The sequence below is a fragment of the Anguilla anguilla genome, chromosome 14 (assembly GCF_013347855.1).
Source record: "Anguilla anguilla isolate fAngAng1 chromosome 14, fAngAng1.pri, whole genome shotgun sequence".
NCBI classification, from domain to species: Eukaryota; Metazoa; Chordata; class Actinopteri; order Anguilliformes; family Anguillidae; genus Anguilla; species Anguilla anguilla.
In genome coordinates this window covers 8,747,450-8,775,137 of record NC_049214.1, presented here as the reverse complement: position 1 = coordinate 8,775,137, position 27,688 = coordinate 8,747,450, and the positions used below count along the sequence as shown (strand labels likewise).

Sequence of the window (27,688 nt, the reverse complement as noted above, 5' to 3'; positions counted from 1 at the left end):
AGCAGCACATTTTTACAGTGTGTGCAAAGCTTTGCTGTGGTATAATTCATTAATTACAGCTATCAGTGATGATAGTTGTCATGAGAACAGTCCGCATCATTGCGTGGGATGTCAGCCTCCACGGTGATGCTGGGTAACTATGACGACATGTCTATGGGCTGGTGTTTTCGGTTCGTCTGGGAGCGTTGTCTTCGTGAGGGAACAGCAGGCCGCTCACTGTCTCACAGCTTTGCTTCTGCGGTCTTATTCTGGATGCTATTACGCGTAGTCTGCCTTCATTTGCCAAACAGCAGCTCGGTCCGCGGTGGTCATTAGCCGACGCCCTGGGCTTACGCGATATCAGTCAGCCTCTGAGTCTTCCGCAGTCTTTGCCGCTCGGAGCCGATGTGGATTGGGAGATTTCGGTGTTGGTCTGCGGTGTGCGCGGCGTCGGTGGACAGCGAACGAACTCCGATTCGCCGTCCGTCTCGCGGGGAAGCGGGAGACGTGGTCGGGTCCGCGAAACGCGTTTAAAAATGCGTACGCGCGCCTTCGCCGTGATTGAAAAACGCGCAGCCGATGTATTTTTCATGGAGATTTTGGCGGCGGCGATCAGAAGCTGCTCATTCCAGGCTCGTGCCTGCCTTGTGTGATTCACGGCCATTTCCCCTGCAGCGCAGATTACATGCAGGCGCCTGGGATGATGCACTTGGCAGACAGCGAAGAGGAAAGACAGGCTTTCTCACAGAAAATAAGAACCCTCCAAGCCCTCGGCACTGTGTTCGGTCGTGAGTAGCGTCGCGGCGTGGACGCAGCAGGGATCCCGGGCGGAGGGAGAGGAAGGATAACCCCTCATGGCACTAATGTTCATTTTCTGCTAAATTTTAAAATTTCCATTCTGCTGGTGAGCCCGCAGCCAGACACAGTGCTCATTTCCCGTTTAAAGACTCTACATATCGATCGTCTGTGCAAACATCTGATCAGTCTTAGATGAGATTGTGAGTAATTGCAGACGGAATAATGTTTCCCGTCCGGTTCCACTATATTAGCAAAGCCCTCGTACCAAGCTCCCGACCAGCAGCTAGCCAGACAGCAGTCGGTAATGAATGCAGCACCGCTATCTCATTGTGTTCCATTGTCTTGAATGTGAATGACGGGATTGGCTCAGTTGGTCAGAATACCTGTTGGCTGGATCAGTACAGCAACGGTGCACAGACTATGGGGGAGATATCTATTCAGTCGTGAAATCATTATGAGTAAACCCTAATTTACTCCAAACACGCTATTACCGCTGCGCTCTCGCAGAAAGTCATTTATTTTCGAGAGGGCGACCCACGTATCTCCTACTGCCCTCTGCTAAATTGTGTGAATTGACCAAACTGTCGATTGTCCTTGACGCTCTTGCTTGGCTATCCACGGTGGACAAACAATGGGCCGGTCAGCCAGTTGACAGTGTGTTTCATATTATCACATAAATACCTGCTTTAATGTTGACTGGTGCGTCATTCCTACTCCCCCCCACGAGGAGAGAGTGCAGATTCCACCTCATTAACACGCTCATACAATGCATTATAGGCTTTATCTAATCATCGCGATTCCGTCTTTTGTGCTTTTGACAAAAACTGTAAAATTATTGAAATACTGGCTATAATGACCTAATTTCTTTGAACTTCCCCAAGAAATGTATAGGTGGCTGATACGTACCATTAAAAAGAGACTTGTTGACTATAGCCTTAATGAGAAGAAATGTTTTTTTTTTTTTTTAATCCTACAGTTTTCTGTCTGGCAATTTGAGCACTTTTTACCCATGCCATGCTTCACTGATAAAGCCTTAAACGTAGTTCATTTGACTGCTTTCAGTGATTAATTGCAACTTTGTCCTTTCATTTAGCTTTTAGGTATTAAAAACATGGCTGTTGTCAGCAGTTTAACAATCAATAGTGAATTAACTGTTATTAATGACATGACATCAGTTTAGGTTGTTCAAAGCTTGTATTGATGTCTTTGGGTCAGTGATGAAGTAAGCTTCTTTTTTCTTCCTCCTTTCTCTGCCTCTGCCTCTGCCTCTCTCTCGCTCTGTAGGGAAGTGTTCTGCAGCCGCCCTGGACGTCCTGGCCAACGTGTTTCGGGACGACCTGCTGCTGCACATCCTGCCCCTTCTGAAGGAGCTGCTCTTTCACCCCGAGTGGGTCGTCAAGGAGTCCGGCATCCTGGTGCTGGGTGCCATTGCTGAAGGCAGGTAGTGCCCGGTCCTGCTCTGCCCCGGACCGCCACCGCCCCAGTGGTGAGGGGAGCAGGGCTTTTAAACACTGAGCTGCAGGCCCCATTCCATGGGCCGGTCCTGGGTTTACTTCTGCTATTTATTCAGCGTGTTGGAATGCAAGTCATCACTGTCCCTGTGGCTCTACGTAAGTAAGAGCAGCTAAATATCAAAGGTAACGGACATAGTAGTGGTGCACCACAGCGAGGCCTCTGTCAGTCTCACAGTGAAATGCTACACGAGTAGCGTTTTGCCTTTTAGGTTCCTCTTTGAGGTAAACCAATCCGCACCCTCAAATGTACGTGCGATTCACATTTGACACGCAGAGTGTGGAGTGTGGACCGCCACACCCAGCTTTCTCCAGTATTTCGAACTTGAACTCAAAGCTGCCTTAACTGACCGTTTCACATTCCAAACCATAACTGCACAACCAGATGTAGGCTGCGTGACATGAATTATTACCCAGGAGGTGCTAGTGTTGGACAGGCCTACATGAGTTACAGGACGAAACTTGGTAGTTTAGCTTGTAGGCACACACATTGCTGAATATGTTGTTTTTCAGCATGTGGTCAGGTATGGAAGAAAACAGTTCTACATAAAAATATAAAATGTACTCTGGTGCTGGTTATGTGTGAATACTGAAAAGAAGTTGGCAGAAGGTTTATTTAATGAGTAACTGTGACCTTGTGTGACCATTCTCTTGGAAATGTTCCTCACAAGGTGTGTGAGTAAGTGATTCATCATGAATTAGGAAAGGTCTTTCAGACCAGTATTTAACTGCAGGGTGTGGGATAAGCACGGTGTGAGTTTTAGTGACGTGAATGTCCGTAACATGTTTTCCTCCCACTTCTGACCCAGGCTGCATGCAGGGCATGATCCCATACCTCCCCGAGCTCATCCCCCACCTGGTCCAGTGCCTCTCTGACAAGAAGGCCCTGGTGCGCTCCATCACCTGCTGGACGCTCAGCCGCTACGCACACTGGGTGGTCAGCCAGCCGCCCGACACCTACCTGAAGCCCTTGATGACCGAGCTGCTCAAACGCATCCTGGACAGCAACAAGCGCGTCCAGGAGGCAGCCTGCAGGTAGGACCCCAAGGGTGCACGGAGAGCCGGGTCTGCCTCACTGGGCTGTCGGCTCGCTGTGGACAGTTCAGTTTAAAACCATTGATTTGTTTGCTTAATTTTGTGTGTGTGTGTGTTATTTTTAAACATTTTGATGAAGCCTGGCAGAGGTTTCTTATGTCTGAAGTCAAACTGAGCCTAACAGGTGTCAAACCAACTTTTTTTCAAAATGTAGTCACTGGTTTCATAAAGGTCCATTTTCAGAACTGCTATTGAACTAACTGAACTAACTATCAGAACTAACTGCTGTACTGGTGTACCCTGCCAATTTTTTTGAGAAGAAAATTTTGTTAGAAAATGTTTGGAATTTGTTTTTATTCAGTACATTCAGCCATTTACCATGGCCTACATCAGTTCCATTTATACACGCAAACCAGTTGGGTTTTGCAAGTAGCTTGATACTGTAAATTGTCCACTAGGGGGAGGTACTCCATTATTAAGTAGCTTTGGTGATTGCTTTCTGTGGCATGCGGATTCCATATAAAATTGAGATTTATTTTCCGTTCCGATAGCACCGCCATAATTATGCAATCCGGGCAGCGTTTTATTTGCACTGCACGTGCATTACCTCGCCGCACAACAGCTTATAGTAAGCCATTTAATTTTTATGGGCGGGAAACCGTATTTGCGAGAACTGACAGGGACCCCCTCTCTGGGATTCCTGCGTTCACGCCGCTAATGATGTTCGAGGAGCTCTTAATGCCCGCGATGGTGTGCAGGGGCCGGCCCGGGAAGCCTGGGCCCGTGCGCGCGATAACATGCGAAAGCACTTACTGAGGGGCGGGGATCCGCTCGAGCTCGCTGAGCCGTGAAGGTTTAATACGGCCCTGATGTCTGGGCCGGCGGGGTCTTTGTCAGGGAAACTCACTCCTGCTCCGTCGCCTCCCATCACCCTCCTCCCCTCGCTCGCCCTCCCCCCCCGCCCCGAGGCGTCACGCACGGCCCGGGCCGCAAGGTTTTTTTTTTGCAGAGGAGAGGCCCCGGGTTGAGGACTCGGAGCTGCCCCCCAAGAAGCGTGTTTCTTGCCCGCTTTTTGGTTTGGCACTCTTGGTGGAGCCATTGAATGGGAACGGCCGGTTCTCCTGTCTGCTTGTTGTGCTGTGTTCCTCGGCCCCGTCGGGCTAACGGCCATGCCTCCGCGCTGGCTGTAAGAGGGGCAGGTGTACCGCAGGAGGGGGGGTACAGGCCAGGGTGCCCACGCCGAACCCTCCTCTCTGTGCGCTGTGTGCTGCCCATGTGTGCCGGACAACATGGCAACCTCATTCATAATAGTCACATGCTTTTTGTCTAATGCACGTGTGCGCTATAGGAATGTGTACCACTGTATTGGGCTGTCTCTTGTATGCTGAAGTCTCTTGAGTTTCTAAATCCACCCTGGTGACATAAAGGAGTACTTTGGGTCAGATGTGATGTAATTACTGGCTATGAAACAAAGATGGCCGCAAGCCCGGGAGGCAGCTGCTTGACGTTGACGTTATCTCTGTGGGGGAGGTATCTCAGAGGGAAGACCACTGAGTCCCAGCCAGGAGAGCACAGCGCAGGGGAGAAACACTTTAAACATCCATCCCCCTCTCTCTCTCTTTCCCTCCCTCCCTCTCTCTCTCCTCCTCAGTGCCTTTGCTACTCTGGAGGAGGAGGCTTGCACAGAGCTGGTGCCCTACCTCGCCTACATTCTGGACACCCTCGTCTTCGCCTTCAGCAAGTACCAGCACAAAAACCTGCTCATCCTGTACGATGCCATCGGAACCCTGGCCGACTCCGTCGGGCACCACCTCAACAAACCGGTAATGAGGTCACACTGCAGGCCCCTCCAGACCCCTCCAGACCCCTCCAGACCCCTCCAGACCCCTCAGGGTAGATCAGGCTCCTCTTCTGTGACCAGAAGCAGAGATTCTCCATCCCACGTTTTCACCTCCCAGTCTGATGGGAAACAGAGGCGTAGCCCAAAGGCTTTGCTGGAACGCGGCCCAGAGGACACCTTAGCTAATGGCCAACTCCATTATCAATTTACGGTCCGATGTTTGAAAACACTGAAACATAGTGTTTCGGTATTCTATTTCAGCGATGTGCATTCTGATGCACCGGTCTAGAAAATGCCTCTTGGGTATTAATGCTCGAGATCGTTGTATCTTTGCATAACATTTTGGAGTAAAAACAAAATCGGTGTACTTCATGAACATGATCTTGTTTCATCAGGAGTAGGTAAATCTCACTTGGCTACAGACGATGAGGATATCAGTAATAAAAAATGATTGGATGATGCATGCATTTTACATGTAGATATTTGGCTGAGGTTTTGTAGCTGAATCTTGGTTACTTGCAGACACATTGTGAATACTGTTGTGCTATGAGAAAAATAAATAAATACAGAAATATAGAAAAAAGCATTTCTGTAACACTAAACATTTTCAGCTGCAGCCTGCCATGGTTTTCTAGTTATCTTCAAAGCAGTCTCCCAGCAATATATTAAAGCTAGGAAATAAAACACTCGAGCCATATGCACAGCATTAACCTTAAAATGGAAAAACTGTCTGATTTGGATCTCGCACAGTAATTACTGAAGGGCTGGACGATTTCTCAAAGTGCTGATCAACAGCTTAAGTTTAACACAGACCAGAGCTGAACTCCCCGAACATCCTGCTTCATAGGCAGATAATTGTATGAAATGAGATGTAATCACTTTGAGAGGAGCTGTATGTATAAGTAATGCATTTGGTCCTTTTGTCTGTAGGAGTACATCCAGATGCTGATGCCTCCTCTTATTCAGAAATGGAACCAGCTGAAGGACGAAGACAAGGATCTCTTCCCTTTACTTGAGGTGACCCTCCGCTGTTCCCGGAGGAGGCGGTTGGAAAGTACAGAGGACAATGCAGGAGGGGAGCAGTCAAAGCCCCTTTATAAAGCACACATTCCCGCTGGCTTAGCGCAGTTACACAATGAGGCTCAGCTGTGATGCAATGCAGGCAGTGAAGAGGTTGAGGCGCACAGTCCCCTCCCAAAAACTATGACTATGGTGACGTGATTTCTCTCGTTAGCGTGAATGAAATGTAGCCGCCTGCCAGATGCGTAGCTCGTTTGTGGTAGCGTGTTGAGCAGGTGCTTAATGATTTCCTGTTATCGCGGGGGGGGGTTTGTTGAGTTGTGTGTTGCTCAGGATTAGCGCTCTGTACCGTCCTCCACAGTGCCTGTCCTCTGTGGCCACTGCCCTGCAGTCTGGCTTCCTCCCATACTGTGAGCCCGTGTACCAGCGCTGCGTCAACCTGGTGCAGAAAACTCTCGCCCAGGCCATGGTGAGTACCCCCGAAGGGTCCGAAGCAGGCCTTACCCTTACCCTTACCGCTGTAGCATCTTGCTTTCGTTCTGCTGTACGTCGTCTTTGTCTGCTTTTCAAACGTGACGGCGAAGGTTTGGGCAGACGTCCCAGAACAGTACGCAAGTCCGCCGTTACACAAACAGACCCGCGCTCTTCTTCTGTTGTTTTGTTTCACAGCTGGTAAACCCCCTCCAGAGCGTGCCAAACGGCTGTGTGCGCTGGCGGGGGGCGGGGGCGGGGGAGGGAGGAAGCGCAGGCTCGCTTTCGCATGCAGGGGACCAGGAGTAGTTCTGGGAAGGTGTCACGATGCTGACCCTTAAATGTTTTATGCTGCTAAGAGTTCTGTGGAGTGAAATGTTTATGGAAACCCCCCCCCCCCCTTCCTCTGTCAGCTCCACAACTCGCAGCCCGACCAGTACGAAGCGCCAGACAAGGACTTCATGATCGTAGCGCTGGACCTGCTGAGCGGCCTGGCCGAGGGCCTGGGAGGAAACATCGAGCAGCTGGTGGCACGCAGCAACATCCTCACGCTGATGTACCAGTGCATGCAGGTAACCAGTGGCTAATGTATCAGTGCATTTAGGTAGCCAGCGGCTAATGTATCAGTGCATTTAGGTAACCAGCTGCTAATGTATCAGTGCATTTAGGTTACCAGCGGCTAATGTATCAGTGCATTTAGGTATCCAGCGGCTAATGTATCAGTGCATTTAGGTAACCAGCTGCTAATGTATCAGTGCATACAGGTAACCAGCTGCTAATGTATCAGTGCATTTAGGTAACCAGCGGCTAATGTATCAGTGCAGTTAGGTAACCAGCGGCTAATGTATCAGTGCATTTAGGTAACCAGCTGCTAATGTATCAGTGCATGCAGGTAACCAGTGGCTAATACATCAGTGTGTGCAAGTAACTAGCTGCTAATGTATCAGTGCATTTAGGTAACCAGTGGCTAATGTATCAGTGCATTTAGGTAACCAGCTGCTAATGTATCAGTGCATTTAGGTAACCAGCTGCTAATGTATCAGTGCATTTAGGTACCCAGCGGCTAATGTATCAGTGCATTTAGGTAACCAGCTGCTAATGTATCAGTGCATTTAGGTAACCAGTGGCTAATGTATCAGTGCATTTAGGTAACCAGTGGCTAGGCCGAGAGGCAGTCCTCTTTTCTCTTTCCCCTGTGTATGTTAAGACTGTGTGTTTGGGATTGGCATACTGATTTCTAAGAAATCTCTGCATGTGACATGTGCATATTCAGTTGAATTCTGTCATGAAGTATCTCTAAAATGTATCCAGCAGTGAGCTATTGAGGAGTACTTGAGATTTTACTATGTTAACACGTATGTCTATACTGCTTGTTGTAGCAAGAAAAATATAATTTCAGAATTTATACAATATGCATATTTTAAAAATGGGACACACTTGACTTTCCCAATTTTAAGGTTCATCACACCAATGTGCAGTTCACCAGTTGCACCTCTGGTGTTTAGTTTAATATGATGGACAAAAAAGTGGCCAGGTAATTACTGTCAAAGAGAAAGACAGAATGGGAATGGGATAAAGGAAGTGGGGGAAAAAGATATTCACAATAAACAGACTGAAAGGAATATAAGAAAATTAGGATGCAAGTGAATACAAGACGTGGTGCTAGAAAGGGAGCCAGACTGAAGAAACATAGCGAGCCTAGCGTTCGTCTCATGGCCCTTTAAACAATGCTAACTGCATTACGCAAACCGGGAGGCAAAACAAACAAAACGCACAAAAGCAGAGGAGGGGCACCCCCGCTGTGAGACCTGGAAGTCTGAGGCAGAAACCACACCCGGGACACGCCCCGCGGTCTAATTATAGCGTCTGCAGCAGCAGTGGGAAAGTAGCAGCAGAGCTCTAAACTGATGATGACGTGAGAGCTTGAACAGTGGCGCATAGCACATTGGACATCTAAAGCTTTGCCTTTCGCACCGAATGTCCTAGTTGCCCCGGCCTTAAATAAGCGAGTGCCTCGGAGGCCGTTCTTTGTTACCTTTGACAGGAAATGATCCGATTAAGAAACAGGAAGTGTTGGTTTGTTCTCGCATGTACAGTATATGGGGAATGTGTAATTGTAGTCTTTGCTGAATTCAAAATGGCACAGTATTTTCTCTTTCTGTGCTGTTGTCTTGCAGTAGTAGCTTCTGGTCTGTATGCTCAGAGGAAACTCAAAATAACACGAGAGAGAAGCTGATGGGCATCGTTTGACCCTTAAAATCTTACCGTTTATAGACAGTGCCATTCAGTGGGAGGTAGTGCAGTCTGTGTGCCTCTAAAGATGGGGACGCTTGTGACGGATAGTCAATACACAGTGAGGGATTAAACAAAGCTTGGCAAACTGTCAACATGGCCGTCTTTAACCTTTGTAACGCGGTCATGATCTTGCATCCTGATGTTGTATGGATACGATGAGTGGTGGACTGGATTAGCATTGCGTATTGACCTGAACGGCTGAACAGCTGACCCCTTCCCAGTGCAGATGTGGTGTACGAAGGGTAACCCCTGTTGCTCTCTGCTTTCTTTTAGGACAAAATGCCGGAGGTGCGGCAGAGTTCGTTTGCCTTGCTGGGTGATTTAACCAAGGCTTGCTTTCAGCACGTAAAGCCATGCATCGGTATGTACTTCCTCCAGGGTCGATACCGTCTGCCACAGTGCACATCTGAAACTGAAGCCAGTGGCTATTGTCCTTATTGACACCCACAGTAAATTGTCAATATACTTTTCTTTTTTGTTTATTTCCTAACAGCGGATTTTATGCCTATTCTGGGTACTAATCTCAACCCAGAATTAATATCAGTGTGCAACAATGCAACATGGGCAATCGGAGAGATATCTATTCAAATGGGTAAGTGCTTTCAAAGATTGGAAGGCTTCTTCTGAATTTGCATAATCACGGAAAGGTACTCAAGGTGCCCTCTGTAGTCTGGTAGCAACGCCTGGAATAGTCATAAATATGCAGTGTGACTGCTCTGTTTTAAAGGTGTAAGTGGGTATAAACTGAGATATGATTAGTTTGGGAATTGTACAGTCTGGGTACTATTTCACACACTGTAGCCTCAAACAAGATCTACAGAACTGCTATAAAGTGATCCCTCCAGCTGATGTAAATGGGCCTGTTTTTTGTTGTGCGCGCAATGGGCCCTTGTTCCAGCAATGCTGTCTCCTCCCACAGGCGCTGAAATGCAGCCCTACATAGCCATGGTGTTGCACCAGCTGGTGGAGATCATTAACCGACCAAATACCCCCAAGACATTGTTGGAGAACACAGGTACCACACGGTGGCGCGTGCTGAGCTAGGCAGCCCCTGAGGGAGGTGTTCACTGCCAGAGTGGGGCAGATCACAACCTGGAGTGCCTATTAATCTCGCCTTAACCCCCCCCGAGCTGTGCTTTACAAGCTTTGGCGGTTCCTCGCCTTCGCGAGTGCGCTGCTGCCACCTTAACAGATCGCTTCTCGCAGTCTGTTCCTAAAGGGAAACGGGACGACAACCCGGACCAGATCGCCTTTTAATTACGTATAGCCTACTTCATTTTACGTATCGATACCGAACAAAGCTTGTAATTGTACAGCCTTGGCATTAACAGAGCTGGATTGATTCTGTATGCCTTCATGTAGCTAGAATTCAGCTAGAGTAAAGTTTTGAAGAATGAGCATTAGAGAGGAGCTTTTTTTTCTTTAGATGAAAGTGTAGACTGAGATCAATAGTTCTAAATTAGTTGTTATTGATTGGCAAAGTAGATTGTTATTTTTCCCCACTCCTATTAAACTATAAATGTTTAAGAACATTGAGAAAAAAGTACTGCTGTTAGAACAAGCAAATCCAAATCATTTTCATGGTTGTGAGAAAAGTAGCCTATATAGCACCTATGTCTAGGATTATTTTCTTCTATTCACTCTTATTACAAAGCCATAAGAGGAAACTGCATCGATGAGCCAAAATGGCCATCTCTAATCCTCAGGTGCAGTGTCCAAACAATAAGGGTGAAGTGTAATAGCACTTTTGACTAACTCTTAGGGAAATTGTAGAGCATTCTAGATGTGTTCCTGTTTGTTTGTCAATTTATTTATTTGTTGTTTAAGTTACTGTTTTAAATGTGAATGCATATCTGCAAATAGATGTTGAATGTTGTTTAGTTAAGGATGGCAAATGTTTAATGCAGGATATCTGGTCTTTGATTACGCATGGAGTGTAATGCATTCCAACCAGAGGAGAGAGATGAGCACATTATAGTCAAACATTGGAGACTTTATGCATGGGTGGATTGCCATTGCTCTTATTAATGTAAAAACATACGTGCCTGCCTACTACTAGTAATGCGGTGTTCCAACTTGACAATGTCATTTTGGTTATATCTCTGAACTGAGCACTTTTATAACCAGTTTAACCCACCCTTTTGAGTGCAATGACTTTAACTGAAATTGCATCACAAAGGCAATTGAACTGAAATGATTCCAGAACGTGAATTGCAAAGCAGCAGCTTGCATTGCTGCAGCGAATCAGAGTATCCTGCAGTGAACCCGTTTCTAATGAGCATTCATCTGCTTTCTGCATGTTTCATTGGATTGTTCATAAATGCCTGTTTTAATGAGAATGTTGCATAGTTTGTGTCTCTTAAACTTAGGTCTCCCTCCTCTGCTTCATAAGAATCTGCTGGAATCTAGTGTTCTCCATGTAGTTGGCTTGGAGTAATCTTTAAACCATTTCTTTTTTCTTAAGTAAGATTAACCTTTTTGTGAGTTTAAGGGAGAAAACTCAGAAAGCTCAATAGTACTGGTCAGATCAACTTTTTTTTAAAGCTTTTTTCTTTTTTTTTTTAGAAGCTTTGCTCCATTTTTGCAAATGATAATGACTACTCTTTAACTTTTTTGCTTTTGCAACATGTTTGATTTTTACCAAAAAAGGATTTTGATTATTTTTTAATAAAAGGAGCAAGAAAGATGATGGCAGTTTTTAGTTTAACTTTGTTTCATGTTCCGAGCATTTTTTCAAGTAACTGGCATTTGCCTTTGGCTGCATTGCGTTTTCAGGTGTTCTCCCTTAAACGTTTTGTTTGTTTTAGAGTATCATATTTTACATCCCCATTAGTCTGGGGGTAATAATGATCAGCACTAGTGAAATCTTATGTTTATTATCATACACAGATTCTGTTGATTTCTGTTTCTGAGTTATTTGTTGTTTTTTCTTTATTTTTTCTCCTCCCCCTCATTTGCTCATGTCTTGGTTGGCGTTTGGTGGTGTATAACCGTGATTGCGTTACCTTAGCAATAACAATTGGTCGTCTTGGTTACGTTTGTCCTCAAGAGGTGGCTCCCATGCTACAGCAGTTTATAAGACCCTGGTGTGTATTATTCAATCTTTTATTTAATTCATTTCCTCTTCGCTCTGCGCTCTCTCTTTCTTTCTCTCTTCCCCTCTCTCGCTGTCTTTCACTCTGAAAGAACAATTTTCTGTTTCTTAAAATCACAGTCCTTAATCATTGCCAACCATGTGACTAATCCTGTCCCTTTTAGGTCTTGTGATTTTTCCTTAGTAGCACCTTCATGTATTATATATTGATTTATTTATTTTCATTTTTTGTCGTCGTTTATTGTCGCTAACAACTAATTAGTGCATGGGATAAGATTGTCACATGCTTGCTGGTTCGAAAAAGGCTTGTTAATATGCCAAAAAAATAAAGCATTACCAGTCCAAAAGAACAGTCTATCCAAATGCATGCCTCTATTCCAGAATGTTCCAAACCTCCTTATGGTAATATTAAAAAGACATTGGTTACATAAGGTGCTATTAGTAAACATCTTTGTTAAATGTGTTTATCTTAGAGGTTAATGTTCTTTGAGCGTAATAACAAATGTTCTCATACAGTAGGTCTAGCCAGCTTTGAACTGAGAGAGTTTTTCTTTTCTTTGCCTTCTACTTATTGTGCATGTGTTCAAAATGTATGCTGGGTACTGTTGTAGTCCATAAAAGTTAATGAATTTCAACCTAGATACACAAAACAGTTTCCCCCCTTGTACTAATGATCTGAAAAATAACATAGAGTATGTATATTGTAGGTGTAGTTTATTAATAATGAAACAAGATTGGAGGTGCAGATCCACTGTTAAACATTGTAGCTTCATTTCCCCCTTATCATAGTCTTAAAGCTTTTTTAAAATGGTACTTGTCATTGGCCTTATATGCTGTATTTGATACATGCTGGACAACTACATCTCAAATACCAATTAAATGCACATGTTCACACTTGAAAATGATAGCATTTTAGATACAGTAGAACCTCAGAGAAATGAACCTCTTTTATGGTCTGACCAGTCAACAGAACAAGGTGTGATCAGTAGCAGATGCAGTAATGTCTTCAAGATTTTTATTATAAGATGCTTGTATTATCCTTGCTATTATTCCTAACATAAAAGACAGTATTAATTGAAAAGGAGTCACAGTTCACGTATGTTAAAGCTGGAAATGCAAAATATGAGCATCACGGTAAATTTGAAACCATCTCTCAGAGTGAATTAACCAAAATCTGCTTCTTATTAGAAGGCATGTTATCCAGGAGGGAGGTGTAATCCCAAAACTAGACAAGAGGTTTCGGTTTACAGCTATAACAGGCATACAAAGAGCCTTAAAAAAAATAAGGCTTGAGAAATGAAATAAAAATGAAGGATAAAATAAGGATGCAGATTAAAACTGGTGCTTTTTGATTGGTCCAATGCCCACAACCTCCATTCTTAATGTTTGTATCTCAGAGGTTCTACTGTTGCATACTTCTCAGGAACAATTCATGGTTTGCTTGAAATTACTACTGTAGTGTAATATGTTTTAGCTGTAAGTGTATGACTTGTAATTATATTTTAGAATTCTAGATAACATAATTTTGACCTTCTTGATAAAGCAATTGAAGAGCCTTAAGGCTGTACTGTTACAACTAAAATGAAGTTCTAGAATGACTTGCATAACTACAGGATGCACTGCTGTATAATTATTGAAATATTTATGGGATATTATGCTGGCTGTAAAGTTGTAGAGCATTTGCTGTCATGACGCGTGGGGATTTCCTTAGTGTAAAGGCGTGTGTTCCCATTGGCAGGTGCACCTCTCTACGCAACATAAGAGACAATGAGGAGAAAGATTCTGCTTTTCGAGGAATCTGCACTATGATCAGTGTCAATCCGGGAGGTGTGGTTCAGGTGATGCTCCCCATTTGTCTTTCTGCATTACCTCCCCGCCCCCTGTATGTGACTGTGGGTCAAGGGTCACCCTTAGGAGCGCTAGCCGAGTGCAGATCATATGTATTTTTCCAGCGAGCTCATGAATGGAAAGCGCCGGACTTCTTGTTCAAATCTATGGGTTTTTCTTTCCCTCCCCAGGACTTTATATTTTTCTGTGACGCAGTGGCCTCATGGGTCAATCCAAAAGACGATCTACGAGACATGTTCTGCAAGGTAAAGACGGTCCTTTGGAATATGCCTGTTGTGGTCAGGATAGACGTTAGTTCCCGTCATGTGCAAAGGCAGTGAAATATGCTTCTGTGCTTATAAAACAGAAATAAAAACAATAGGAAGCGCTTCGCAATCTCTTCGACAAACTGAATTCTTTTTGAGTCTAAAATAGAAACGCAAGAACAAAGTTGAACGATTCATTTTTTAGGCCTACTCACCCAGGAAAGTGTAATGAAAGAATGCTTGATAAATCTTGACTTAAAAGTGGGGGATGCATGCTCTTCTGAGCCCAGTCGCACCCTGTAGAGCTTGGCAGATTTCCCTGCACTGTGTGTTGGCGTGGAAGGGAATTCTGAAATGATGTGTGTTATTTCAGATCCTCCATGGATTTAAGAACCAGGTGGGAGATGAGAATTGGAGGAGATTCGCAGACCAGTTCCCTCTGCCCTTAAAAGAGCGCCTGGCCGCCTTTTATGGAGTGTAAACCACTCGCAGTCAGCCAGAATAGGCCTGTCTTGGGGGTAAGTTCACTGCACCATCATTTGCTGTGTAATTTCTTTTATTGGTCAATGAACGCGTCTGTGCCCTCATCATTTGTCTAAAAATGACCCCATGGATAAGACATGAAGAACTTCGGACCACGCTGGAAGCCCATTGGCTCATTGCTCAGAAAGCCCAAATGTCAGCCATGTCTAACTACCTGCATATTGCAAAGGCCCACTGTGCGCAAATGCTCGAAAGCCTTGGCTTCGCTTATTCAAGGCTGATTTCCATTTGGCCTTTATTTTGACTCAAGCTGACTGGAGTTCATACCTTCAAATTTTTGGGCTGTTTAGGCTTCTGCTACAAAGAATATCTGTCAGGACGGAATGACAGGAATGTCTGATATAGACTAATCCATGTCCTCTCCCCCAAAACGTCCTTTATTAAGTCCATCTGTGGGATTTGCTTCAAAGCAAAGCAAAATGTTTCTGCTGTCTGTTCCAGTTGTGTAAATAACCTGTGCCCAACTGGAGCTGAACAGGAAGTGCCACGTGAAAGCATGTTTTTTTATGGCGTCAGTGGAGTCAATAAAATCCCCCCCCCCCCCCCCCCCCCGGTCCAGTCAGTCTCCAATAATTATAGTAATAATAAATAATCTAATTTCTGTTCCTTTCTTTTCCTAGGTTATACACTATGGGAGACAACGGGGAGCCTCTAGACCCAGGGAAAATGTTACCCTTTACTTGGGGGAAGGGTAGACCAGTGGGGGTGGGGGGACTCGGAGCTGTCCACGCCCCTCTGGGTGGGGTGGGAGGGAGGTGTTAGCCGCGGCACTGTTTACACACAGGTGTGACAGAAAATCACCCGGCCAATTTCGAGGGAGGAAAAAATTAATCTTCAAAGCTCAATCAGATGTTAAGAAGTAAACACGGATTATTTTCATCCAGTTCTAGGGCAAATCTGTGTAGAAATCTGTAAGGCAAAAAAAGGAAGCAAACCTCTGGGAATCCTCTTTTTTTAAAGTAAAATACTGGGTTTAAACTTAATGGGGGGTGCACAGAAAGAAAAAAATGTCTGTGAAAGAGGTTTAAGATGAGGCTACTAAATCTTTAAGTATCAGTCAGAGCTTACAGTACGTAAGGACATAGGCATGGAGTAAAACTAGACAATTGCATGTAAATGAAGAATTCACAATGAAGCAATGGTCTCTCAGCTAACTGTTATGTGTCTTCAGTGGACAATTGCTAGCAAACAAAGAGCAGTACATGATGGTTAAGTAAACGCTAAAACTGTCATATTAAAGACAGACAGTCTAATCAACAGAGCCTGTAAACCAGTCACGTCTCTATTTCAGCATATCATGGGAATCAAACCCATCTTCATATCGTCACAATTGAACCAACCGACAGAAAATCAAGTTTCACACAACGCAGACACCTGAACATTTTGTTAGCCAGGTCAGAGGCTGTCGACGCATACAGCTTGACAAATGTCACGCAAGTGCATTTGATTTTATTTGTTGTGGTGGAAAGTCGTCTTAAAAGAAAAGTAGCATGCTTGCATCAAAGTGGGGATGGAATACATCTACAGTAATGTGTTGCACTGGGTTTGTGTTGCATAGCCCTGTGTTAAGATTCTACAACTCATTTCTTTTTTCTTTTGCAGTAGAGCTCCTGATTTCTGTTAAGGATAGGTTTAAGTACAGTAGTTCCAGTAAGGCCTATATCTGTAGGAAATAGCCTAGGACTAAGGTTGATAAGTGTCTGTAAACCTGCACAGTGTTGGGAAGCCGATTTACCTGTGCAAACTTTGCTTCTGTGCTGTCAATGTGATGTGCTTTCTGCATGGACATATACTAGTGAATAATACCAGACTTTCTTGAGACTATAACAAGCTGTGTGGTAAAGAGAACTGTCAAGGGCTTTGTTGAACATTAGGCGTCGACCTAAGGACAATGCTCAAAGTCTGTTCGCTGTTCTTGGTGGTCAATCCCCACTCAACATTATTTTCATTTTATTATTATTTTCTTGTTCAAAGCATGATCTTTTAAGATGCTTATTATAATTTTTATTGTAATGTAATAAGCAGGGTACTCAGAAACTTGATCCACGCATGTTGGTGGCCCTTACTACCCTAAGTAGATGAATGGGTACTATGTAGAAGAAGGTGGACTACTATCCTCCATGACATATTTGGCTTATTGACTTCTCAACTTTTTCAGTCCATGTTGTGAGAGTATCCCCATGTTTATTTACCCTTTCCCCTGACCCTAATGTGTATTTTGTTATACTGTTTAATACTGTGAACTTGGGACAAAATAGATCTGGTACTCGTGTGTTTTGTTTTTTGATTCTGCAAAAGTGCAAGTCTTGAATTCTTGTATTGTCTGACTGTATCCCATGATGAATATGGGTTGGGGTTTCGCCAACCATTTAAATCGCTCTGCTGGCCAGAGTGTGGCCTGCAATTGTCCTCCTTAAGGCACACAGATATGTCATTAAGGGGCATACCTAAGTACATGCATACACCTCTAAAGCCATAGCAGCCTCCTGCAAACTGATAGGTGTCCCATGCTAACACTCAAGTCCGATTCCTCTGTCTTTGCATGTTCCCATTCTGTGTGTTCGTGGTGAGTGGCATATCCTGTTGCACTGACTATGTTAGCCTAAGCGTGCGTGTGTGTGCGTGTGTGTGCGTGTGTGTGTGTGTGTGTGTATGCGTGTTTGTGCATGTGTGTTTGGATTCTTAAGGGAATATTTCTCCTTTTATTTTGAAGAAATATGCTTTCGATTGCATGGGAGCATGCTTCCCCCCACATTCCTCATTTTTCTCATCTTTCAAGACATTTTGCCTCCACCAGCCACTGGTAAATCCTGTATTTTAGCAAATATAGAGGCAAAATGTAATTCTGAAACATACTAGTATTCATAGACATACACCTGTTTGTTGTGTGTGGCCATGTTATTTGACCTCCTCTTCATCTCCACTATGACTAGTGAATGAATAGTGTACTTACCATACACCATTGGAATCAGATGACAAAATGTAAACCCGAATTCCCTCTTTCTAATGAGTCATGGTCCAAGTGGAAGCTGCCACTTAAAAGTAGGGTTTTCATGGCTGTTTGGATAAGTGCAATCAAAGCCTGAGTAGATTTAAATCGATTACAGACTATTTTGTATCATTGAAATTTACATCAGGTGGGGGAATAAGGAAAAAAAGGAATGATGCATTACAAAATGCTAATTTCCGTGTATTTGAGACTAAAATTAGTCGACTTGAGTATTTATTGTTATTTATTTTAAACTCACATTTTATCTGCCTTAGGTAATGAAACACTTGAAAGAATGGACAGTGTAAAGGCAAAACAAAAAATATATAAACATCATGGGATATATGAAGCGCCGTTTTCTGTGGTTTTCATGTTTTCTGTGCTGCGTGAATGTTTCTAAAGTTGTGATACTTTTGTCTTGTCACATTCCAGCTGTTTGGCATGCTAAAAGCACGGCTTAATTTGTCTGCTACTATCACACTGAATAAAATGCTGTTGGTGTCCTGTCTTACAGATATGGCCGCTGCTAAGTGATCACGTAGTTTTCTACTTGAATATTTTTTTGTTGTAGAAACCTCAGGAGGTCCGTGTTTACTGTTATTTTTTTATATGTATGCCTTCTCCATTTGAGCTTCCCTTATGAAGGACTCTAACAGTAATAGAATATAAAGCAACTCCTGTTCAACCCTGAATAGAAAATTTACATGGGTGTTAAATTTCAAAAAACTTTCCTGTCTCAGGGAAAAGTGAGAATAATGTCTTGACTAACTTTTATGACTGACTGTAGTAGACAGGAAAATGCCAAGTGGCACTAAAGAGACCACCCTTTGTTTTACAATGTGGGTGTTGAGATAAAATAATACGATTACTAAAATACAAGTCGTAAGGTGGGGAAAATATCAGCTGAATAAATCAGTCTGGCACAATTTAGCTGAGGGTATAGTGACTTTGGCTCCTTGTTTTTTTTTTTTTTTTTTTTTAAAGTGCAGTATTTACTTTGATGCCTTGAAAATCAGCTGGATAGTTTAACTGGGAATAGTATTGGCTATTTAGGAGAAAATGCACATTGCACATTGAGCTCATTTTCTCTCGTATGATTAGAATTGGGGTTGAAGAAGAGGCTTTTCTTAGGAAAAGAGCTTGAATAAAAAAGCTTTATGAAACGCATCCAAGTTTCCTAATACAGCACCAACTACTGTAATGTTAGAATGTTTCCTTCAAAAACATCCTCCAGCAATCTTCTCTAGCTGTGTATACTTGACTAGTATTTCTTGAAGTCTGCCTTCACACTTTCGCTAACATGAGAGAACTTCATTTTGAATAGTAATATGGTTTTAATTTTTTGATAAGCTGCTGAATTTTAAGGAAAAAAAAATTTTGGGGCCACCAAATATTTTGGATCATGCAAAGAATATATATTGTACTGTAGTAATTTTGTAATGACATTTGTATGATGTAGTGATAGATGTGAATGTTAATCACTGCTTGGATATGTACATTGTTGAAAATAAATTGTTTACATAAAGGCGTGTCTCTTATTGCTGCTGCCACAGGGAAATGGAGCAGGGGTTATGTTACTGCCTTTCCCGTATCCAACAGAAACACTGAAGTTATGTGTGGATTTGAATTAAATGATTGGTGAACTCAATCCTTGTGCTACAGAAAACAAATTACTTAACCCTACAAGTGTTATTGCCATTACAGCTATACATACACGCACACCAAGTTCCACTGTATTTCATGATGGGTCGATGGAACCCTGTATTCACTGGGGGGAAAAAAAAACAAAAAACTTCAGTTTATCAATTTACACATTCAGTTACTGATTTGTACACCTGTTTCTGCTCTTTTCTAATCATTTAACACCCAAAGAACGATGGATAGCCATTGGGCAAAAAGATTGAAAAGGCACAGCTAAAACTTGTGAATAAGGTTGATGTTAAGGGCGCAGCACCAAACCAGTTGCCTGACATGTTGGTCGGAATCTTTTTCCGAAAACATCCATGAAAAAGGATGACCATTCACTTTGTTCACAGTTAGGAGAGCAGTGTTGCACAAAAAAAAAATGCTCTAAATAATACATGGTGGATATGCAGTCAGAATTACCGCAATCTTCCATCAAGCGCCATTTTTTTTCTTAGCAGGCCAGTATGCACAATCTGCACAGCTACTGTGGAGTTCAAAGACGAGAGAGTGGAGAGGATTCAGCTTTGTGTGGTTAGATCTTCTAGAAGCCTTTCACATAACATTTCCACTTGGATTAGTGTCGGGTAATTTCAGGGACTCACTGGCCAAATTGTATACAAGAATCTCCAAACCTAATGAGAAATCCTTATGTTGCCTAAATGCCCTTGAGATGACTGAGTGCTGGTTAAACCGACCCCTTAGAAAACATATACCTATTAACCGTTACTCAGCAGAACTGCGTCAAATCACTAACCAAAAGTAGAAATTATACCAGCTACAAATGTACTTGGTGCTCTACAGTAATTTACTTTGGCATTTGCATAACTAAAACAAGAGATAACCAAGTTCTGAAAGTGTAGAAATGCCATGCACACAATTCTGCATCTACATTCTGCATACAGGCATATTCTGAAAGCATCGGAGTCATGCATTTTACAGTGCTTCTGATCATAGCCTCTGTGAAAAGGGCACTAATGGTAAGTATGTGGTCTCATAAGTGGAGTCCATGTAGTCTAGTACCTGACAAATGTAGTATGTGTGCTGTGTACTGCTAATGCATTCTACAAACTTGCCTGGCATTTGGGCATTCATGCTCTCAGATGCTGGGGTTTAGTTCAAGGTAACAATAAGACTGGATAAGGGGTAGGGTTGCAGATGCCCATCATTTTACATGTAAGGCCATTCATGGACAGGAGGCATCCAAAAGAAAAGCATTGAATTATGTCCATGGCAGACTCTGAATCATTCAGCGTTTCATTTTAAAGACGTAAATCAGGGCTCATTTTCATGCTGGTACATGATGTGCTATGCCAGGAATCACTTGGAGCTGCCTTGGAACAAATACCAGAAAATGTAACCCAAGGCATGTCTAAAATGCTGATGAAAGTTGAAGAAATCAAATGCATGTGTGTGCTTCAGAAAATGTGTACTTAAGATTTAGTACCATTTTCATATTTGTTAAAGATGGCTTGTAGTGCTAAGGTAGAAGATGCAGGTTTATACATATCTAAAGATCCTCTAGGGCCAGCAAAAAGGCCATGGAGAGTCAAACCTGAGGGATGAACTAATGACCAATCAGATGTCCAATATTTGACATGCTAAAGTGTAATGCAATTGCTAAAATTGTAATTTGACTATAATGTTTTTGTTGCAACTGACTTTATATATCAGGTCAGCCTAATTCCAGTAAATTGTGCATCATTTGACCACTGCATCAACTAATTGTTCGTTATACAGTGCCCACCAAAGGTATGGTGACGGTACAGCGAAATGTGTTATTTTTGCTACATGGCATTTGGCTTTGAAATTATGCATGAGACAAAAGTACAAACAATCAGTTTCTATTTCATAGTATTTGCATGAATATAAGTTCTACCATTTCACACCAGTGCAAAGAGCTGACAGGAGTAAGCATTCGTACTTTATTTTTTGGCTTAAAATCGTGTTCACTATTACTCACGAAGAAATCATGGCAATATGCTATACGAATATCACAGAACTAAAACCAATGAAAGAGCACAGTGAATGACAGTAAATGTCCAAAAATATGAGCAGCATCGCCTTATAGTTTTAATAGCGTATGAAATTCAACTGTATTGACCATGGGACAAGGACGAAATGATTATCTAGACTTTACGGCTGCTTTGGCAACTGAAAGGGTGGTAGAGACATGCACCGTCCGATTGTCATTGTACAGTATAACATACATTTGTATACAAATGATTTCCGTACGTTATATTGTCATTCTGACAATGCGAGAAAGCGAAGGAAGGACATTCTAAATAACATTCCGTGATCACTGACTAACGCTACCCCCGTCAGTGATACTGGTCTTGAAGCGATTTATGGAAGATTATATTCAATTTTTCGCTATTATACTCGCCGTGGGCGGCGCTATTTCTGCACTTGCCTCACGCCGAGTTTTGTAGGAGTACTTGCAGTCCACTGAACTCACAAGGACTGAAAGAGGTGGAGTCTGAATCCGAAGCTGAAGGTGGGGAGGGAGGAAGGGAGTGAAGAGGAAAAAAAGAGAAAAAAAAGCAGACACAACAGAAACGGGGGGAGGACGACGATCCAACTGTGTCAAGTGAAATAAAATTTATATTAAGAGACGTGTTACTTCAACGACAAAGAAGAAGCCAAGATGATAACGGCCTATTTCGTTGAACATTTCTGGGTATGTTATTGCATTTACTTATTGTCATTAGCTAGCTAGAACACCAGTTGTTAGCACATATCTCCTCCCATTTTACGATTGCATGTTACAAAGGTTTATGGGAATCATTTTTCTCTTCTCTTTAAATGGTTATATGAGAAGTATTAACTCTTACTGACAAGGACAAGGAGGCTAGAGTGAACTCGATGTGTTACCCCGTATCCCCCGCTACTTTTTTCGGCAAATACCATTATGCTACCCTGGGGATTGGGCCTCAGTAAACTCTATCTAGCATGAGTAACCAAATTGAAACCGCCTTCCCTCAGTTAATTGGGTCTTATCCACTGTCTTGGAATGTTTCTGGTATTATCTACGAACGTCATTGGCCGTTTTTGTTGTCACTCAATGAGTTGTGTGCGTCACTTTTCTTCCGTAATTAAGTTAGAATGAGATGCCAGATACGTATGAAGGTTTCCAGAGTTTTTCTATAGGAGATGATTTGCTTTCTGAGTTTATGTTTGTGTCATTACGCAATTATTGTCCTGCAAAAGGCGATGGTTTCACATTCCTACAATATGTTGGTGTACGCATTGTGGAAGCCTGTACAATAAACCACCTCATAGGCCAGCTGAGTCCAGACGTGGCTGTTCTCACAGCTTTATTTTGGTTGTAAGCTATAAAGATATTTCGCTAACATACTAGCATGCTAGAAAAGCAGTTTCCATAGTCTAGCTAAATAAATAATAAATACGTTAGCTATAAACAAACGAGTACTCGGGAGACGTGCTTGTGAAACCTAATTCATACGCTGCAGTTTGTGCCTCTCCTCTGATGTAACTCATTTAAACTATTGTTTCTTTTTCATCGTGGTTAACAATTGCTAGCTAAAGCCAGCAGGACATAGCTAACACTGTAACAGGGTACAGCCGGGCTGTAAATGTATAACATTGCATATGATATGTATGTGACAGTGTGGTTAAGGCCATAGCAATTCGACTGAAGAAAAAATTAGCCAGTTAAATCACTCCCAGCACACCGTTAGATGTATGTTAGATGTTAGATGTATGTTAGATCACATAAATGTACTGTTCACAAACGTTATCGTGCAGTTACAAGTTCATGAGACTGTATCCTACTTTCTCCCTCCATTTTTGTCTTTTTTCTTGGGTTTTCTTGCTGTCCCCGTCCTAATAGACTACTTTTTCTGGACATGCTTTAACCTGCTCTTTTGTAGTGAAATCAACAGTTCTTGTGGAGTCACAAAATAATTGTGAATGTTTTTTCATCCAATAAACTTAAATATGGCACCATTGCATTGTGCTTTTAAACATTTAATACACACTTTAAAAATGGGGATTTAAAAAAAGAAGAATGTTACCATTTTTCTTTCTTATCTTCATGATTATCAATTCCGATATGTGAGGCCAGTTGAAAGAATTTACACCTGTGCAGAAAGTGGTATCTTTTGACAATGTAGGCTAAGGAGAGTGTTTGTTTATTTATTTATTTATTTTGAGTGCAGTATTCTTTTGCACTGCACACTAAGTTAATTTACTTTGTATAGCCTATAAAAATATTTATTAAATGTGTGTTCTTGTGCATGGCAGTAATTCTACTTGAATGCTTAAAAATGCATTCAGAATCACCAATAGACCTGAAGGCCATTCAAGTTTTGATTACTCAATCAGTATATGCCTCAGGTGCCTTTATATTGACTGGGCTTGAGTATGCCTTGAATATTATGACTCTTGTTCTATGCCATCTGTATCAGTTTCTTACACATACACACAGGCCCAATTGTGAGGAAAAAATAACCTGGATTAAAAGATTCTAAAGGAAAAGGGACTTCTAAAAAATTGTTCCTGTGTTCTACATAAATATGTACTGTATGGTACACAAAATAAGTGATCTCTTAGAAGCGAAATAGATCTCTTGAGAAATTTGTTGTTTCTGTTTTTTTCATTTGGCAACATGGCAAGTCGTCTCTGCTTTCGGAGTGACACTGAAAAAATCATTTCTGATCCTCTTGATGAAGTAGGTTGTATTTTACTCTGACAGAGTACATTCTATCACTGTTGGACTGAATTAACTCTGAAACTTTTACTGTGCAGGCCTACATGGAAGTACAGATTTAGCTCTTGAAATGGCTTTAGCCATAGAGTTGGATACGGTTGGATAGCCCTTTCAGTGAGTGGATACATTTTGATCCAGCTCTTTGCTCTGCTGGTGCTCTTCTTTGCTCAGTATTTGAAAACACTGATCCTGTCAGTGATAACCGTGCTCTACGTGAGGTGAAAGTGGCATCGCGGAGATCTCCGGATGCCGAAATGGATGTGAAGAGGCAGGCGCCGTGTAGAGATGTGTGTTGTGTCCTGAGAGCATCGGTCTGAAGTCACTCTTTGTTGTGCTCTGGCCCGAGAGGCCAGTGACTGCGACTGTACGCGAGAGCCCCTGATCAGCTGTGTGCTTTAGATGCACGGCACACTCCTGCTCTAGCCTGCAGCGTCAAACATTGACAGGCTTCTCTCTCAGCTGAACAAACATGGCCGACACAATGATGAGAGACAGCGCTCTGTCTCATGAGAAACTCTGTCTGGGCGGTCGGTGTCTTTCTTGTTGTTGTGATTACTCGAGGTCTCATTTTGAAGCCAGAAACTATAATTGATCTGTTTAATTTGAACTGTTACTAGCATATCAGATTCATATTTCCGTGTATAATTCCGTTGTCTGTCCTTAGCTGGTTTTAACCAGGAAGTAGGCTGTGGGCAGCAATTTAGGCTAAGGGTTGTCCTTCCTGCATTGTGTTTCATTTTAACTTTGTGCATGCAGCTTTCTGAATAGAATTAAATTAATTAACAGTATGCATTGTTTATAGTGCTTCTCTGTGCAGTTCCTTGGTACACACTGTGTCCCACTTTTCATTTGAACAGGGATTTTACATTTCTTAACAGTCGTCTGCAACATCACCTTTCTGAAAGAAAAAAAAATTGTTGAATGTTCCCCTAGCCTTGTATTTAATAAAGATTATGGTTGAACTTAATTAAGGTTTGGCTGTTCAATTAATCTTTCAGTGTCTGGCATAATTAAATGGAGAACTAATGCTTATAACAAGCTACTCTGTCTAAAGTGCACAATACTGTATTAACTCCGAATCTCTTGTCCCCACTCAATTACAATCTTAATTAATAGAGACAGCCAGGCTTTGCTTTATTATCATCATTATTATAAATAGGCAGGCATTAACACTGATAAGCTAATGAAATGGTCATTTTAAAATGTCATTTTAAAACACCACATTTCATTCATTAAAGAGTTTTAGGAGATAACTCTCAGTGAAGATAAGCTACGTCAAATGCACAGCGCAGCATTTAATGAACATCTCCATGAATTAGCCTACCTTAAGCATTTGTGCTTCATGAAACGAGCACATTTAGATATAGACATGTCAGGCTACTCCTAACCAGTATTCAGAATTTATCTGCAACATAATTGGCATCGTAAGGAACTTGGCAAAAATACAGTCTTTGTTGGTTATGTATGCTATGTTTATTTGACAGATTACAGGCAGGGCCCTGTAAAATGCTGGCTATCCTTCACAGGGTGACACTCTGCAATGCCCTAAAAATCTGCACCATGACAATTAGAGATGATTAAATCAGAGATTAAAAGCAACACCCTGGCTGCAGGCAGTCTTATTGCTTACATTTCAGAGGCAGCATATGTGCATCTTTGATTCTGAGTGAACTCCTTCTGCTGTAGTGAACTGACTGGAGCGCTCTATCTTTCATACATAGTCATGAGGCAGAGGTACACGCAGAACTGTTGGTGAGAAAAGATCCATTCTTGCCTCTGGCAAATGAGAGAATATCATTTTACTGTTGTGATGATACTTCCTTGTTTTCTTTTTCATGTTGGCCTACATAAAACTGGTTTTAGTGGGGGGTGTTCTGAGAATCATGAAAGTACTTCTGCTTTAGAATATTTGAGAGTGTGTGTTTGTGTGTGTGTGTGCCTGCGTGCTTGCGGGCGGGCAGGTCAGCGGGTAGGCGTGTGTATGCGTGTTTGTGTGTGTGTGTGTGCGTGCGTGTGTGTGTGTGTACATTTGTTCGTCCTCTGTGAAATGGGTGTGTACACATGCGGGTGTGTGCATGCATGTGTGCACGCTCATTTCACAGAGGAAGTTTAAAAGATAAGCGCATACAGTGTATGACATTTTGATCTGCACTATAAGCGCAGTAAAAACTGGATAATGGGTTAGTCATCACTCAGTAGGGACTGGGCTGGCTGATCCTGTTCCAGCAGTCCTCTGGAGCAGCGACTGCACCTCCTTTGCTGAAACGCAGAGAGACATGCGCAGGATTTCACAGTGCGTTTGTGGGCATTCAAAAGGTGGAGAAAGTTCAAAAGTAATGTCAATGCATTATATACTGTGCACAATAAAAGGAGAATGAATTCCAGGTTGATGCAAGCAGTTCAGAGGTTAGAGCGGGTCACAGTCACAGGTCTCCAGCAGATGTTATTCTGTTGTTGTATTGTTGTCAGTGTTAACATGGCAACTTTGACAGAGTCACTCAAGTGAATCTTAAATATTTACACTACTTGCGCCCAAGTCCTGATAGGAGTAATTAATATAAAGAGAGCCTGGGTCACAATATTTAACTGAGTATCCTTGCCGTTGTTGGACTTTCAGTGTAAGTTGGTATCTGTGTCTATATGTGTGTATAAAAATAGCCATGACTATCTATGTTCCAAGAACGCATAGCTAACATGAAGGGGAACATTCCCCATGGGTAGCAGCGTGCTACTGTAACAACGGCGGTAGTTTGGCACAGTGGGTAAGGAACTGCGCTTGTAACCGAAAGGTCGTAGGTTCGATTCCCGGGTAAGGACACTGCCGTTGTACCCTTGAGCAAGGTACTTAACCTGCATTGCTTCAGTATATATCCAGCTGTATAAATGGATACAATGTAAAGTGCTATGTAAAAAAAGTTGTGTAAGTCGCTCTGGATAAGAGCGTCTGCTAAATGCCTGTAATGTAATGTAATGTAACTGCTATCTGAAAGATCTGCTTCCGGCAAGAAAGATAGAGCTATTACCAACACTGAGAGTCCTGCTGTCCCCAACCGTTAAATTACATTTTTTAATTATTTTTTTTACATTATTATGGACTAATAAGTTGTTTAAAAGGATTTTTGTTCTTGCTTTTTGTTACCATTGGATAGCAGGAAATGGAAAGTGAGCAGAAGCTTGTTTTCACGGAAGCAATTTTTCCATTCCTCTCTCGACAGGTTAAAGTCCCTGTTTACTTTAATGATGACACAACTGACCAGTGAAATAAAAATGTAAGGGATAAAGGCTTTGTCGTTGAAATTAGTTGCTCTTTTAGTTTAAATAAGCCAGTCTTTCTGTATATTACACAGTGCTGTATTCCACATAATTTTGCTGTTGGGAGACAATGGATATCAGTTGTGAGGACTAGGTTGCATTTTATGGTGATTAAAAAATATATCTATATTTTTGTGTTGCATTGTTGTCATTGCTCCTAGTGCAGTAACTGTCCATCCTAATGGTAGCGCACATTTCTGAAGTGATTTTTGTGAATTCATTTATTTTAATATTTTCCTGTATAATTTCAGCATCATGTGGCCACATTTGAAAAATAGTACTGTAATTCCATG

The 27,688-nt window shown here is 42.4% G+C and overlaps 2 protein-coding genes across 16 annotated transcripts in view; both read left to right on the top strand.

Moving 5' to 3' along the window:
- The window catches only part of tnpo1 (transportin 1), a 45,134-nt gene extending 25,941 nt beyond the window's left edge, over window positions 1-19,193 (top strand). The window contains exons 12-25 of one of the 3 annotated variants that reach the window (XM_035390442.1): window positions 2,062-2,214; window positions 3,098-3,323; window positions 4,975-5,146; window positions 6,094-6,180; window positions 6,545-6,652; window positions 7,068-7,226; window positions 9,223-9,310; window positions 9,443-9,541; window positions 9,869-9,964; window positions 11,999-12,035; window positions 13,782-13,881; window positions 14,062-14,136; window positions 14,510-14,654; window positions 15,300-19,193. In XM_035390442.1, the coding sequence (XP_035246333.1) occupies window positions 2,062-2,214; window positions 3,098-3,323; window positions 4,975-5,146; window positions 6,094-6,180; window positions 6,545-6,652; window positions 7,068-7,226; window positions 9,223-9,310; window positions 9,443-9,541; window positions 9,869-9,964; window positions 11,999-12,035; window positions 13,782-13,881; window positions 14,062-14,136; window positions 14,510-14,617 (1,508 nt within the window). In that variant the 3' untranslated portion in view covers window positions 14,618-14,654; window positions 15,300-19,193. Of the gene's footprint in view, window positions 1-2,061; window positions 2,215-3,097; window positions 3,324-4,974; window positions 5,147-6,093; window positions 6,181-6,544; window positions 6,653-7,067; window positions 7,227-9,222; window positions 9,311-9,442; window positions 9,542-9,868; window positions 9,965-11,959; window positions 12,036-13,781; window positions 13,882-14,061; window positions 14,137-14,509; window positions 14,655-15,299 lie in introns of those variants that run through there. The other 2 variants (XM_035390441.1, XR_004762257.1) reach the window with 2 other exon arrangements.
- Window positions 19,194-21,790: 2,597 nt separating this feature from the next.
- Window positions 21,791-27,688, top strand: part of fcho2 (FCH and mu domain containing endocytic adaptor 2) — a 55,524-nt gene continuing 49,626 nt past the window's right edge. For 9 of the 13 annotated variants that reach the window (XM_035390115.1, XM_035390113.1, XM_035390119.1 and 6 more), the window contains exon 1: window positions 21,791-22,031. In XM_035390115.1, coding sequence (XP_035246006.1) covers window positions 21,999-22,031 — 33 coding nt within the window. In that variant the 5' untranslated portion in view covers window positions 21,791-21,998. The remainder of the gene's footprint in view (window positions 22,032-27,688) is intronic. The other 4 variants (XM_035390122.1, XM_035390120.1, XM_035390117.1 and 1 more) reach the window with 3 other exon arrangements.